General features: G+C 47.8%; 1 protein-coding gene across 5 annotated transcripts in view; it reads left to right on the forward strand.

The window, feature by feature from the left end:
• Grhl2 (grainyhead like transcription factor 2) overlaps positions 1-12,876 on the forward strand; it is a 115,356-nt gene that overhangs the window by 90,432 nt on the left and 12,048 nt on the right. For 4 of the 5 annotated variants that reach the window (XM_051202743.1, XM_051202745.1, XM_051202746.1 and 1 more), the window contains exons 10-13: positions 2,207-2,294; positions 2,683-2,822; positions 6,061-6,092; positions 10,838-10,932. In XM_051202743.1, the coding sequence (XP_051058700.1) occupies positions 2,207-2,294; positions 2,683-2,822; positions 6,061-6,092; positions 10,838-10,932 (355 nt within the window). The remainder of the gene's footprint in view (positions 1-2,206; positions 2,295-2,682; positions 2,823-6,060; positions 6,093-10,837; positions 10,933-12,876) is intronic. The other variant, XM_051202744.1, reaches the window with a different exon arrangement.

Here is a 12,876-nt window from a genome sequence, read left to right on the forward strand (position 1 = left end):
GCCTTTGCATCCCGAGTACTGGGATTAAAAGCGTGCACCGCCAATGCCCAGCTTCTCAGCGTGCCATTTTACCTTTCCTTTAATGACTGTTGTTGCCCTATGGCCTAGTTCTCAGGTCACTAAAACAAAATAACACAGACTAGGTGGTGTGAGCAATAGAAATTTACTCATAGTTCTGGGGGTTTGAAGCCTAAGACGGAGGAGTCCAGTCCCCGAGAAGGTCATTTTGCCTGCTGACTTCTTACCTTGTCTTCACACGAGTCAGAAAGATAGACACTTTCCTGTGCTTTGTGTTGTTTCTTCATAAGGACACAGGAATCACCAGGGATCAGCTTCATGACACTTAGTCATGAACTGCCTGGTCTGAAACCAGGGGAGCTCACATTCAGTTGGTAGCTTGCTGCACTTTGGTCTGAATATGAAGCTGAAATGACAGATCTAGAACATTCATAGGGTATAGATACTATCCTAGAATACATCAATGTAACCTTTGACACTTGATGTGTTGCATGGGGCCTCACCTAGAACTTTTGGAAGTTTCAGAAATCACACCTACAAAATCAAATTCATAGGTTCTTATGCACTCAGGGCATAGAGCTCTTATCAAAGAGACAGAATAGCTACAGTAACAAAAATGTAAACTCTGAAGGTCCCTACACGAGATCATCACAAATGTAAGTGTAGCTTCAATCATTTGAAGACTCCTGTAAGAGATAGTCCGAAGTGTAAGTGTAGCATCAATCATTTAAAGACCTGTGTGATACCAGCTTCTGAGAAGGAGAATAATGGAGCTGCTTTACAAAAGAGAGATTGCCCAAGGCATTCACTGCAGAGCAGAGGAGCGTGGGAAGGGCCTACAGTACGCACTCTGCAGGCCCACGTTGAGGGCTGTGTGCAAACAGACTGAAAGTTGTCATGTTGTTCCATGAGAAGTTATACAGTGAAGTTCTGTCCCAGGGAGAGAGAGTGCTCTGGGGAAAACTGGTGAGGAGAAAGTCAGCTCCTGGAGAGCTCAGAGCTGGCTGCTCTGGAACTCTCTCTGTAGACCAGGCTGCTCTCAAACTCAATGAGATCTGCCAGTCTCTGCCTCCCAAGTGCGCCACCACCACATGTCCCAAGCATGTTCAGCATTTGACTTTGACTTTTAACCTTCCTTCCTTCCTTCCTTCCTTCCTTCCTTCCTTCTTTCCTTCCTTCCTTCCTTCCTTCCTCATTCCTTCATTCCTTCTTTTCTTCCCTCCCTCCCTCCCTCCCTTTCTTTTGTTTCTTGTTTGCTCAGGAGGGGAGTACATTTTTATATCACCAAGACTGTTTTGTTTGTAATAGTTTCAGGCCTTTTCTAAAGGCTGGAGGTTGCTGGGTGCATTACACGACATTGCCCCTTAAACAGACACTGTGCCTCAAACAGCTACTGCAGGGGAAAGGGATTCTTAACATGGACTGAGACCTAGGGAAGAAACTTAGGCCTGGATCTCCTGCGAATGTCACCTGTCTAGGGAGTTGTGGATACATGGTTCTGGTGAATTCTCCTGTAGCCAGAAGAGAAAATTGTACAGGGATGTCTCTATCTTGGGATCATGAGAGGAAAATTAAGCTAACAAACAGCCAACAAGGAAGATGGATAATGAATCATGCCAGCCATGAGGGATGCTCGTGAAGCAGGATAAGAATTAGCAATGTGGCCTTGAATTTGGCCAATGAAAAAGTCAAATTACAAGCAGCAGGAGTGCAGAGGGGAGGGTGCACGCTTCTGTGTGGGACAATGGCACCGTCTCTGAGCATGTAGGGCGGTATTGAAGCTTCCACGCACAGAGCGTCCCTTCATCTTCGTGTGGCCACAACTCAGAAAAGAATACCCCTTTATTTCTTCCTGTGGTTACTTTTAAAGTTCATAACTGCAAGCAGTGGAAAACTTGCACAGAGCAGTCACATTTGTCTGAAAGCTGTCTGTGCCTGGGACCCACATTTGCCAGGGCCTAGGTCATTCTGTTAGAGCGCAGAGTCACTTTTTCAGCAGGTGATGCTGAGTTAGAAAACTCAGTTGGTTCTTCCCACATGGATTCGGAACTCACATGAAATAGGCCCGAGACAGATGGAGGAGGCAAGCTGAGCCATTGGCATCTCTCACAGGTCAGCTTGCAGGGTGTAGAGCTGAGGACTGCATTGCCAGGAGCTGAGGCCTCTCTTTCTTTGTTTTCCCTCTCAGGGAGCAGAAAGAAAAATCCGAGATGAAGAGAGAAAGCAAAACAGGAAGAAAGGGAAGGGCCAGGCCTCCCAAACGCAGTGCAACAACTGTGAGTCACCTCCCCCCTCCCCCCAGTGACTGCTAAGGGGACCCAGCCGTCTGGGTTCTCTGAGAAGACAGAAGGAAACTCGGCCTGCTTTACCCTTCCAGCAGAGACAGGGTGTGGTGTGTGGGGGTGGGGGTGGTGTCATTCACATGGAAGCAAGCAGGAGTCTGATACTCTGGACTCAGGAAGCTTCTATCCACACGCAGTACTTCCTAGAAGCACGGGGTCTTTTTGTTTCTGTGGGTCTGGGAGAAGACATTGAAAGCATAGTCATGTCTGCAGCAGCTGAGCAAGCTTCGGGGAGAATCGTGGATTTAGCTAAGACTTCCTGATAGCTGAGAGTCCTCAGACACAGGAAACCCCTGTTCACGGGCGTTGTGTTTGCATGTAGCCTCTGATGGGAAGTTGGCCGCCTTACCTTTACAAAAGAAGAGTGACATCACCTACTTCAAAACCATGCCGGACCTGCACTCGCAGCCGGTGCTCTTCATCCCAGATGTTCACTTTGCAAACCTGCAGAGGACTGGACAGGTAAGACCCTGCTCACACCCTTCTGTCTCCCTGCGTGACCCCCCCCCCCCCCCCCAATGCTGTCTAGTAGAGCAGAAAAGACGGCATCATTCCACACAAAAAGTAGAGACTTGGGAGAGAATACTAACATGATTAGGCAAAGAAAGGTGTGAGTTGTTATTAGAAAAATGTTGAGAAAAGCAATAGGAGAAAGCTGCCTGGAAGAAGTTGTGTTTTCTTGCATCTAGCAGACTCTATCATGGCGCATATCGCCACCTAGTGGTGAAAAGTAAAGCAATCAATAATGTCCTACATCATCCTAGCCTCGGGGAGGGGTGTGTGTGTGTGTGTGTGTGTGTGTGTGTGTAGGTGTGTGTGTGTGTGTGTGTGGAGGTTTCAAGACCCTGTCAACATTTTTTTCTTAGTAAAAGTTCTCATTGAATGTATAAATCATTTGTCATCTAAAGCATAAAAAAACATATGTTAGATCTTCATAAAACTATGTTCTATGGTTATGTCTCCAAATGAAATGAAGGATTCAATAGTTAAGTCATTGTGACAGTTTAGTTATGTGGATGCTGCAAGTGTAATGATGAAAACTACACATTCACAGGAGAACTGATCATGATATTGCTCAATGAAAAGGAAAGTGGGTACCAGTGTGTCTGCCCTGTGCTCTGAAGCCTCTGACCACGGACCGAGAACCTTTCACATGCTAACTGATGGCTGAGCCCTCTCTAATAGAAGGCTACCACCCCTTTCTTCCTTAAGGTTGCTTAACTGTGTGGAGAAAAGAGGTTCCTTAGCATCTGCCAGAGCTGTTTTTGGTCACAGTAACCGGAATTTTTTTTTTTTTAAATTTATTTATTCTTATATTATGTACATTGGTGTTTGGGCTGCATGCATGTCTGTGTGAGGGTGTCAGATCTTGGAGTTATAGACAGTTGTTAGCTGCCATGTGGGTGCTGGGAATTGAACTCAGGACCTCTGGAAGAGCAGCCAGTGCTCTCAACAACTGAGCCGTTCTCCAGCTCTGGCCATTTTTAAAAGAATGCTCCCAAGCATGTAGCTGTGCTCTCTATGGAGTGAGGTCTCCATATCTTCCAGAAGAGCAGTAACTGAGTTAAACTGTCCCATTGCTTGTCACAACTGTGGCTGTGGTGCCACGGCACTCTTGACAGGCTGCTGTAGTCTCTTGGCAAGAGCTCTCTGAAATACACAAAGCTGTAAGTGAATCTTTAGAAGAAGAGCGCCCTCGCCTGGCTAGCCTGACAGCCTCACTAACCCCTCTGTCATGCCCAAGGCAGACTCCGAGGAGACAGAGTGACTGACCTTTAAGGGTTTGTCCTCCTCACCAGGCAAAGCAGCCTGGCAGCTTGGTACTGCTTGGCCTAAGCCCCTTTACAGTACCCTTGGGTTCCCTGTGACCCTGGATTCAGAGTGAGAGTCAGGAGGGAGCCTGGCTGGAAGTCCTGGCTGCCCTGTGAACAGCCAGTTGTCAATCATTCTGCGTAGCGGAAGGATGGGACAGTGGCTAGCTGGAGTTCTTAAAGGTTGCTTTCTGGGAAGAGCTAGTTGCCGAGGAGGTCCTTGAGGCAGAAGGACGTCACCCTGAACCTTGGGGTAGTGTGTGTTACACTCATGGCTTTCCATTTAAGAAGAAACAAAATCCAATCTAGCAATAGTCATGAAAAAAAAAAGCTGAATGAAAGTTCTTATACACACCCAAGCTGATTGCTATAGTGACTCAACCTTGGGCATTTCAGGTAATTTTTTGTTATACAATTGGGCCTGTGATTGGCAACATCTTAGCACTTCTGGGAACCTCTGAGAGGGTATGGGGAGTGTGCGAGGTCTTGAATGGGTAGAGACAGTGCCAGCTTTAGAAGAGAATTCACGGATGTCTGATACTGACTTGGGTATTCTTGTCCACCCAAACAAAAATGTCCCCACAGCACACAGATATAATTCCCAAAGGCCCACTGTTAAGCTTTAGAAATAACAGGGGCAAGGGGCTACCCTGCCAAACAGACCCTCCGCCCGCCCATCAGTTCATAAGTTAGGTTCATGGTTCCTTTGCTTTTCTTCATCTTTTTAGGGGAGTGTGGGGGGGAGGTTTGAAATAGGGTTTCTCTATGTAGCCCTGGCTGTTCTGGAACTCCCTCTATAAGGGTGTTCCTCTATAAGGCTGGCCTCGAACTCATAGAGATCCTCCTGCCTCTGCTCGTGCCACCACTGGCCAGCAGGAGGCTTCACAATTTCTTTAACTCTGTGCTTGACACTGAGCTCTCTTAAAGACACTTGTCCTTGGGGATCTTCCCTTTGCCACATGACCTTTATAGCCTGAAGTTAGCTAATGCGTGAGAAAATGAAGAGGAGGACACGGCCACTCCTAAAGTAGCGAGGAGAAGACTTTTACTGTAAACGTAAGTGAGAAAGCAGGCAGAGAAGACCATGGGGGGAGGGGGGTCGAGGGAGAGCCAGAGAGGAGCTTCGACCAGCAGACACAGCCTAGGCTACCAGGCCAAAGGAGCTGCATAACCACAATGGCTGTTGTATAGGGATCAGGGTGTGGGAAGCGAAGCCCCGCCCCTGGGAGGGGGAGGTTTAGGATGGGGTGCCAGGTGAGAAGTGCTAGGCGGAGCCACAGGTACTGAGGGATGATGGGAGAACTGGGAGGAGCCCCAGGAACTGAGGGGTGCTGGGAGGACCGACTGGTATCTGCTTTGATAGGTTAAACAGGCACCTCGGTTAGTCATTTGTTTCTTTGAGACCCTACATTTCTGTGGCTATGGGGAAAGCCAGACCCTTTGGGGAGCAAACACAGAGGCCCTGTTGCTGCCATCTCACTATGGCTCTCTTGCCTGCCCTCTTCTGGTAGCATGACATCCAGAGCCAGTCCATCAATGGAGGCAGCACAGCCTTTCCAAACCGTGTATTTAGATCTCACCAGTGGATTTTCTTAATGTCAGGAGCAACGTTTGGCAGAGGGCCAGAGTAATCTGGTTACACCAGATTAACTTTAGTGACGTTTCTGAATTTACTTTATAAAATATAAACATTATCCCGAGGGAGAATGTGAGGAGGCTGCATTTCCTTACACACACACACACACACACACACACACACACAGAGAGAGAGAGAGAGAGAGAGAGAGAGAGAGAGAGAGAACATTGTTAATCAAATGTGTCTTTTTTTCTTCTTGAGAGACAGTTTGTACTATTCCTGGCCTTACACGTGCCTGTTGTTTCTACCACAGGTGTATTACAACACAGACGACGAACGAGAAAGGTAAGACACCAGTCATTTCACGCTAAACACTTAGTGTTTGTATGGGTGCCGTGCACCTTCTGGCCCTGGGCCACCGTGGTCCAGGGGTGGGAACTTCCCATGTGTTGTGACTTAGAACTGCCAAGGGGCTGTTGGGTGGCAGCAGAGTGACACCCCTCTTCCTGTCCCCCTCCCTTCCTGTGGTCTCCTTTGGATAAAAGTGACCCATCTAGTGCACCGTTTGCTAGAATCTTTCTGATGCTTCTTGCTTCCCATTGTTGACCCCAACACAGCTCCTGAAGCCTTCCCTATAGATTGTCGGCTTTGATGGGGACCCGAGCAGGTTGAGAACCTGTTTGCTGTCCTGTGGACTTTAGATACGAGGTTGTCTCCTAGTGTCTTCCACGTCTGTCTCTGTTACAACACGGACAACATGCTCCCCATCTTTGCCGGGAACGTATGCCCACCTGGAGATTTTCAGGGGCAGCTAAGTCTTCAAGGTGCTTTCTATCTTTAACTTGTTTGATGTACTCAGAAGTTTATAGCCACAAAAGGGCTGAGACAGCTCTTTTCTAGGCCATAGTAGCGTCTGTAGCGCATTCTTGGGAGGTAGGTGTCCAGCCACCTTCGCCTTCTGCGAGTGTGTTTCACAAATCTCCTCAGGGTCTCTCATTCCAAATATTTTCACACTCGATGCGCCAAGAAGTTCTGTATCTGCTGGATGGCTTGTAACTTCTTTCTGTCCGTGGGCTTGGTCTTCTCTCTGGATGAGTTTTCCTTCCTCAGCATTCAAACTTCTTTTCCTCCTTGCAACTGATCTTAGTTAAAACATAGTTTTGGCCAGGCGGTGGTGGCACACGCCTTTAATCCCAGCACTCAGGAGGCAAGAGGCAGGTGGACCTCTGTGAGTTCGAGGCCAGCCTCCAAAGCCACAAAGAAACCCTGTTTCAAAAAACTAAAAGAACAAAAATGTATTTTTTGTCTTTTAACGTCTTAATTTCCCTCATGGGGAACTACTACATTTAAGCAAAAATAAATAGGTAAATAATAAATGTGTATGGGCATTTTGCCTCTGTGCATGTCTGTGTACCCATTGCATGCCTGGTACCTATGAAGGCCAGAAGATCTTGTTGGATCCCTGGAACTGGAGTCACAGATGATTGTGAACTGTCTTACATGGGAATCAAACCCAGGTCCTGTAAGAGCATCAGTGCCTTTAACCTCAGAGCCATCTCTCTCCAACTGGACCACTAAGTTTTTTTTTTAACTTGGTTTTCAGGACAAACAAGTTTAGAACCACATGAATTATTATATTGGGAACTCCCTTCTTATAAACTGGATACTATGCTTTTTTTTCTTAAAGCAAATTCAAATTACACTCATTCATCAATATCTTTTTTTATCCTCTTTGTTTGCATTAGTTGTATGTAACTAACATCCCAAGATTATTTTCTCCCATCCATAGTCAGACCTAGGCTTCCCCATCTTCAGAGTTGGTGAAGGAAGTGTAGCATTTACTGCGGACTCCATTCTTGGAGCCAAAGTTGTCATGTCATTCCTGTGTGCGTGCGTGCGTGCGTGCGTGTGTGTGTGTGTGTGTGTGTGTGTGCGCACGCGCGCGCGCGCGCGTGTGCGTGTCTGGATGATGGGCAGGGTCTCACTGTGTAGCCCTGGCTGGCCTGGAATACTCTATGTAGACCAGGCTGGCCTCAAACTCACAGACATGCACTTGCATCTTCCTCCTGAGTGCTGAAATTAAAGGCAGGCGCCACCACACACAGCCCCACTTGACTGATTTTAAGTAGTCTATAGACTAAGAATGGTTTTCAATAGTTTAAAAACCTCCCATGAAGACTGACTTCCCACAACATGTGAAATGAAGTGCCCTTGAGCCCCTAAAGGAACATTTTTCCTGGGACACATTGGTGCTAGTTCCTTTCTGCTTTGTCTGTGATTACATTGGTAAGACAGCAGAACTGATGGTTACAACAGGAATCTGAGAAGCCTCAATATTTGTCGTTGGGCTCTTTTCAGAAAAAGCTTGCCACCTTCCATCCCAAAGGGAGAGAATCACAAAGGAATTAATTGAATAAATGACCCTCAAGCTGCTTAGGGCTGGAACCTTGCCCAGCATCCAACCTCTAAAATCAGTTGTAAATTCTCTAAGTATCGCTTAGAGAGCCACACATAGTGGTTCGTGATGCCTGTAATCCCAGAAATCAGGTAGCTGAGGCGGGAGGGTCAAAAGATTGAAGCCAGCCTAGAGAACTTGGTAAAACTCTCATCTCGAAAACAAAGACAATTAGTTTGTCTTTTTTTTTTTTTTTTTTTAATCTTGAGTCAGAAATAATCAAATTCCAGTGGCTAGAACAAACCTAATCTCTTGATCACATTTTATAAGGAACATCGTGGTGTCGTGAAAAGAATGTTGACTCTGAGCTCAGGACGCCCAGGACCATCCCCTGGACTGTCCGTTTGTCCACATGAAACCTCATGCCTGCCCGAGTCCCTGAAGCCTGGCTTCAGTTTTCCCGAGAAGGTTGCAGAAGGCACTTGCCTGAGATAAAGTTCCAGGCTGCTGCGGCTTGGAATAAAAGGTGTTCTCAGGTCATCTGAACTGGAAAGATTAAAATGAATCTTGCTTGGTGACACAGCATGAGAAGGTGTCTGATAATATTAATTTCAGGCCATTTGCCAATTATTAGTTTAATGGCCCTTGGCTACTGTGTGAGTGGATTTTCTTTCCCCCTTTAAAAAAAATCTTCTGGTCCTAAGTTCACGGTCACTCCAGTTCTAGATAAGTCAAAGTGCCATGGCCTGCTGTTAGGACAAAGCAGCCAGGACAGGACAGAAGGAGCAGGTGCCCTAAATGCTGATTGCGGGCCTCAGCTGGGGCTTGAGTTTTAGATTTTCCTCAGCTGTTTCCATTCTTTGCCATAGAGGGGAATAAAATAAGGCAGTGCTGGCCCTGGACATCATCCCCTGCCCTCACCAGGATCTCTGTTTCGTGGGTGATTTTTTCACGAGGTGGTTCCCGCGAAGGCATTAGCACGTGAGGCTTCTGCCATTGTGGACACAGGCTGGCTCTCGGTGCTCATGAGACCTAAGTGGGCAAGGAGGTGCAGTGTGCTCTGAGAAGCCTGAACTTGTATGCAGGGATCTGATTGGCTGATATGCTCCCTGGCATATGGGAAGGTAAATTACATATCATTGGTTTCATGGTGTAAGATACTAGCATGAATAGAAATGTTTTTGGACTGCCCATAGGTAGGTAGTGTGCCATGGGCTTTGATGACCCTTGGTTTTCTACTAACCTCACTTGGGAAGTGATGAGTGGCTCTCTGGCAGGAAGTCCACTCAGGAGTGGTAGGGATTTGAGCTGTCTGCAAGACTAGAGTGAGTGCATGTCCGTCTCCCATGCCAAGATCAAGTGGTAGTTGAACCACTTGCTCTGGATGGAAAATCTAGTCTTCTCCATTCTTCTTACCCTCAAATCTCTCCAGCCTGCATTTATTAGCATCTTCTATCGTTGCCTAACATTTCACTGGTGCTAACCCTGAGTCCCAGGGCCTGTGAGTTCCCCAGCGCTCACCGAATTCTCTTGAGCATCCTCTAACATTTTTAATTTGCATTATTTTAAACCATGTGTGTCTGTTGTTGTATGTGGGCATGTGCACCCGAGTGCAGGCATTCACAGAAGCAGATGGGTCGGATCCCTTGGACCTGGACTTATGGAAGCCTGAGCCGCCTGACATGGGTGCTCCGCAAGAGCGGCCTGCAATCTTTGCTGCAGAGCTACCTCTCCAGCCTCCTTTTCAATTTCATTAAGTTAATTAATTTTATTTGGTACACAATATTTGTATTCATTTATAGGGCACAGCATGATCATTTGACAGTGTACATAGTGTGTAATGATCAACTCGGCGTAATTAATATTTCTAGTTCCTCAAATATTGTCATTTCTATGTCAACAGTCTCCTCCTGAAGATAAGGAGACTGAGGCCCAGGGAAGTTTGAGGGACGTGTCCAAATCTGTATAGTAATAAACTATAAAGCAGGGATTTTAAATCAGTCACGGTGGTCTGACCTCAGCGTTCCTTTCCTAAGGAACAATCCCTGGAGAAGTTAACATTTTCCACAGATCGACATCCACATTCCTGAGACTAAAGGATAGCTAATCTCTGGTTCTCTACTTTGCCTTCTAGTTTCTCTTCCTCTGACGGTCCTTCCCTTTCCTTAGTTTGTCTGGAAGGCACGGGGACTTAGGAAGCAAATGCAGAACTATCAGAGCTGGCCTACAGAGTGTGCTCAGGGCTCAGCTCTGCCGTCTTCCAGGAGGAAGAGGGAAGGTGTGGATTGGAGCTCCTACTGTGGCAACTAGGGAAGAGAGAACTGTGGGAAGTTGGGACAGTCCCCAACAGAGGTCTACTGAGGTGGACTGCCCTGTTTCCTGCTGTGCTCCAAGGGACCATAAGGGGCACAAGGGACAGCCAGGCCTTGGATGTGAGGGGCTGCTGCAACTTGGGTGTCACGAAGTCACTGGTAGTAAAATCAGCTTTCCTGTGGCCCTGATCTTCCGGAAGGGAAGGGGAGATGAGCCCAGCTTTCCACCTTAGGGTGCATCTTCAGTACATAGCCTTAGTCTTCCCCCACAAGGGGATGGGGGGGGGTGGGAACAGGGAAGGGACAGGATAATGGTCACCCACAGAGCTGAGAACCAGTGACAGGCTTCGCTGTACTTAACCATTTCTGCTTGTCTTCTCCAGCAGCAGTGTCCTAGTTAAACGGATGTTCAGGCCCATGGAAGAGGAGTTTGGTCCAACCCCATCCAAGCAGATTAAAGAAGAAAACATAAAACGAGGTATCTCTCCATCCTGGCACGCCACCAACACAGTCAGGGCTTAGGGCACAGTCTGTCCCTGTGTAAAGGCTGGGAGGTGTCTTGTCAAGAAGAACTCACCCCCAAGGCTGAATCAGTGACGACTCTGGGTTTTTCCTCTCCTGGAAGGTTATAGGCTTTTCCTTTGCCTTGGGGAATGGTAATGAGTGTCCTGACTCATCCAGCAGCGATACACAGTTCAGAAGAGATGTAACCGTGCGTGCGTGCGTGTGTATGTGTGTGTCTCTCCATGAACCAATGGTTCAGAGTTATTCAATAGATGGAAACGATCAACAACAGGCAGGACATGCCCATAAACGATCTTTATGGACATGCCCATAAAGACTTGTGGCTCCCAGCCTACCGTCTTTGCCTTTTCTTTCCTCTCTAACTTTACTTAGGGTTAAGGCACAGTCCTAGGGAAACCAAGAGTCACTCTGGTATGTGGAATTGTACCTCAACTCCACTCTAACAGCCTGGGAGCTAGTCGGACAACTGTTTTTCAGAGCTTGTGAAACTGGCACCAAAAATCACCATTAGAAATTGTACTGGGCATTAATTAAAAGTTAAGGCATGGTTTCTGAAACTTCAAAGTCACAGAGACATAGAGAGTACCCTAACGTACCAGCAGTAAGAAAACCGCCCTCTGCCCGCCCCCTACTTCTCTTTGAAGGATGGAGAAGTCACTGGACTCCTTTCTTGGCCCAGGGATTCAGGGTCAATGACAGCTTCTACTGGTTATCTGTCAGAAGTTTCTCAAGAAGGAGGTGGCCACAATTAGCACCACAGCTGTCATTACTAATTGGTTTTCTTTTGCAGCTACTTATTGGGGTGACTGGGTCAGAATCATTTTTGGGGTCCCACAGAGGCCGTCTGACTGGCTGTACGGTGTCTGGGGTCCCACAGAGGCCGTCTGACTGGCTGTACGGTGTCTGGGGTCCCACAGAGGCCGTCTGATTGGCTGTATGGTGTCTGGGGTCCCACAGAGGCCGTCTGACTGGCTGTATGGTGTCTGGGGTCCCACAGAGGCCGTCTGACTGGCTGTATGGTGTCTGGGGTCCCACAGAGGCCGTCTGATTGGCTGTATGGTGTCTGGGGTCCCACAGAGGCCGTCTGATTGGCTGTATGGTGTCTGGGGTCCCACAGAGGCCGTCTGATTGGCTGTACGGTGTCTGGGGTCCCACAGAGGCCGTCTGACTGTGGCTGTATGGTGTCTGGGGTCCCACAGAGGCCGTCTGACTGGCTGTACGGTGTCTGGGGTCCCACAGAGGCCGTCTGACCGTGGCTGTACGGTGTCTGGGGTGTTCAGTGGTTGCTCAGTTGCTGACTCCTCCCACTGCCTGCCACACCACAGGAAGCAGCTAAAGAAAGCAGACTCCCTGGGGAAGCCCTCTGTGGAGCCCAGCACACCCGCCACCCACCAGGATGGCTGTGAACAAGGCCAGCAGGGGAAGGCGGGCACTGCCCACGCCCCTCCCACACACACCCCTGGAACATTTTAGCTCCTTCCAGTCACCCCTGAGCAGCCAGGGCAGTCATGTTCTAAAGACAATGGTTTGAGGAGAGGGTATTTGTAAGTAATGCTCATTTTAATAGGATGTAATTCCAGGGTTCCCTAGGGTCAGCTGCTGGAAATTGCTTTCTCCCCTCTTGCTGTCGGCTTTTCAGGAAGAAGTTACAAAATTGCCACCAAGTACTTTCCATCGAATAATAGCCACCAGTGTGTCTTCCCTTGCATTTAATTGTCCTTCTGGATGTAATTGGGGTCTTCGTTCTTAGTACTTTCCGTATTTTGCTCACATTGCCTCCTCTTTTGATAATCTTATCAAGGTTACCAGGCAGCGTTAACGGGCGTATAGGCTGTACATTTGTAAGTTTACATCTGTAAATTTATAAATGTTTGTCAATGCAGCCAGTCTACTTATT

The sequence above is a fragment of the Phodopus roborovskii genome, unplaced genomic scaffold (genome assembly GCF_943737965.1).
Source record: "Phodopus roborovskii unplaced genomic scaffold, PHOROB, whole genome shotgun sequence".
NCBI lineage: Eukaryota > Metazoa > Chordata > Mammalia > Rodentia > Cricetidae > Phodopus > Phodopus roborovskii.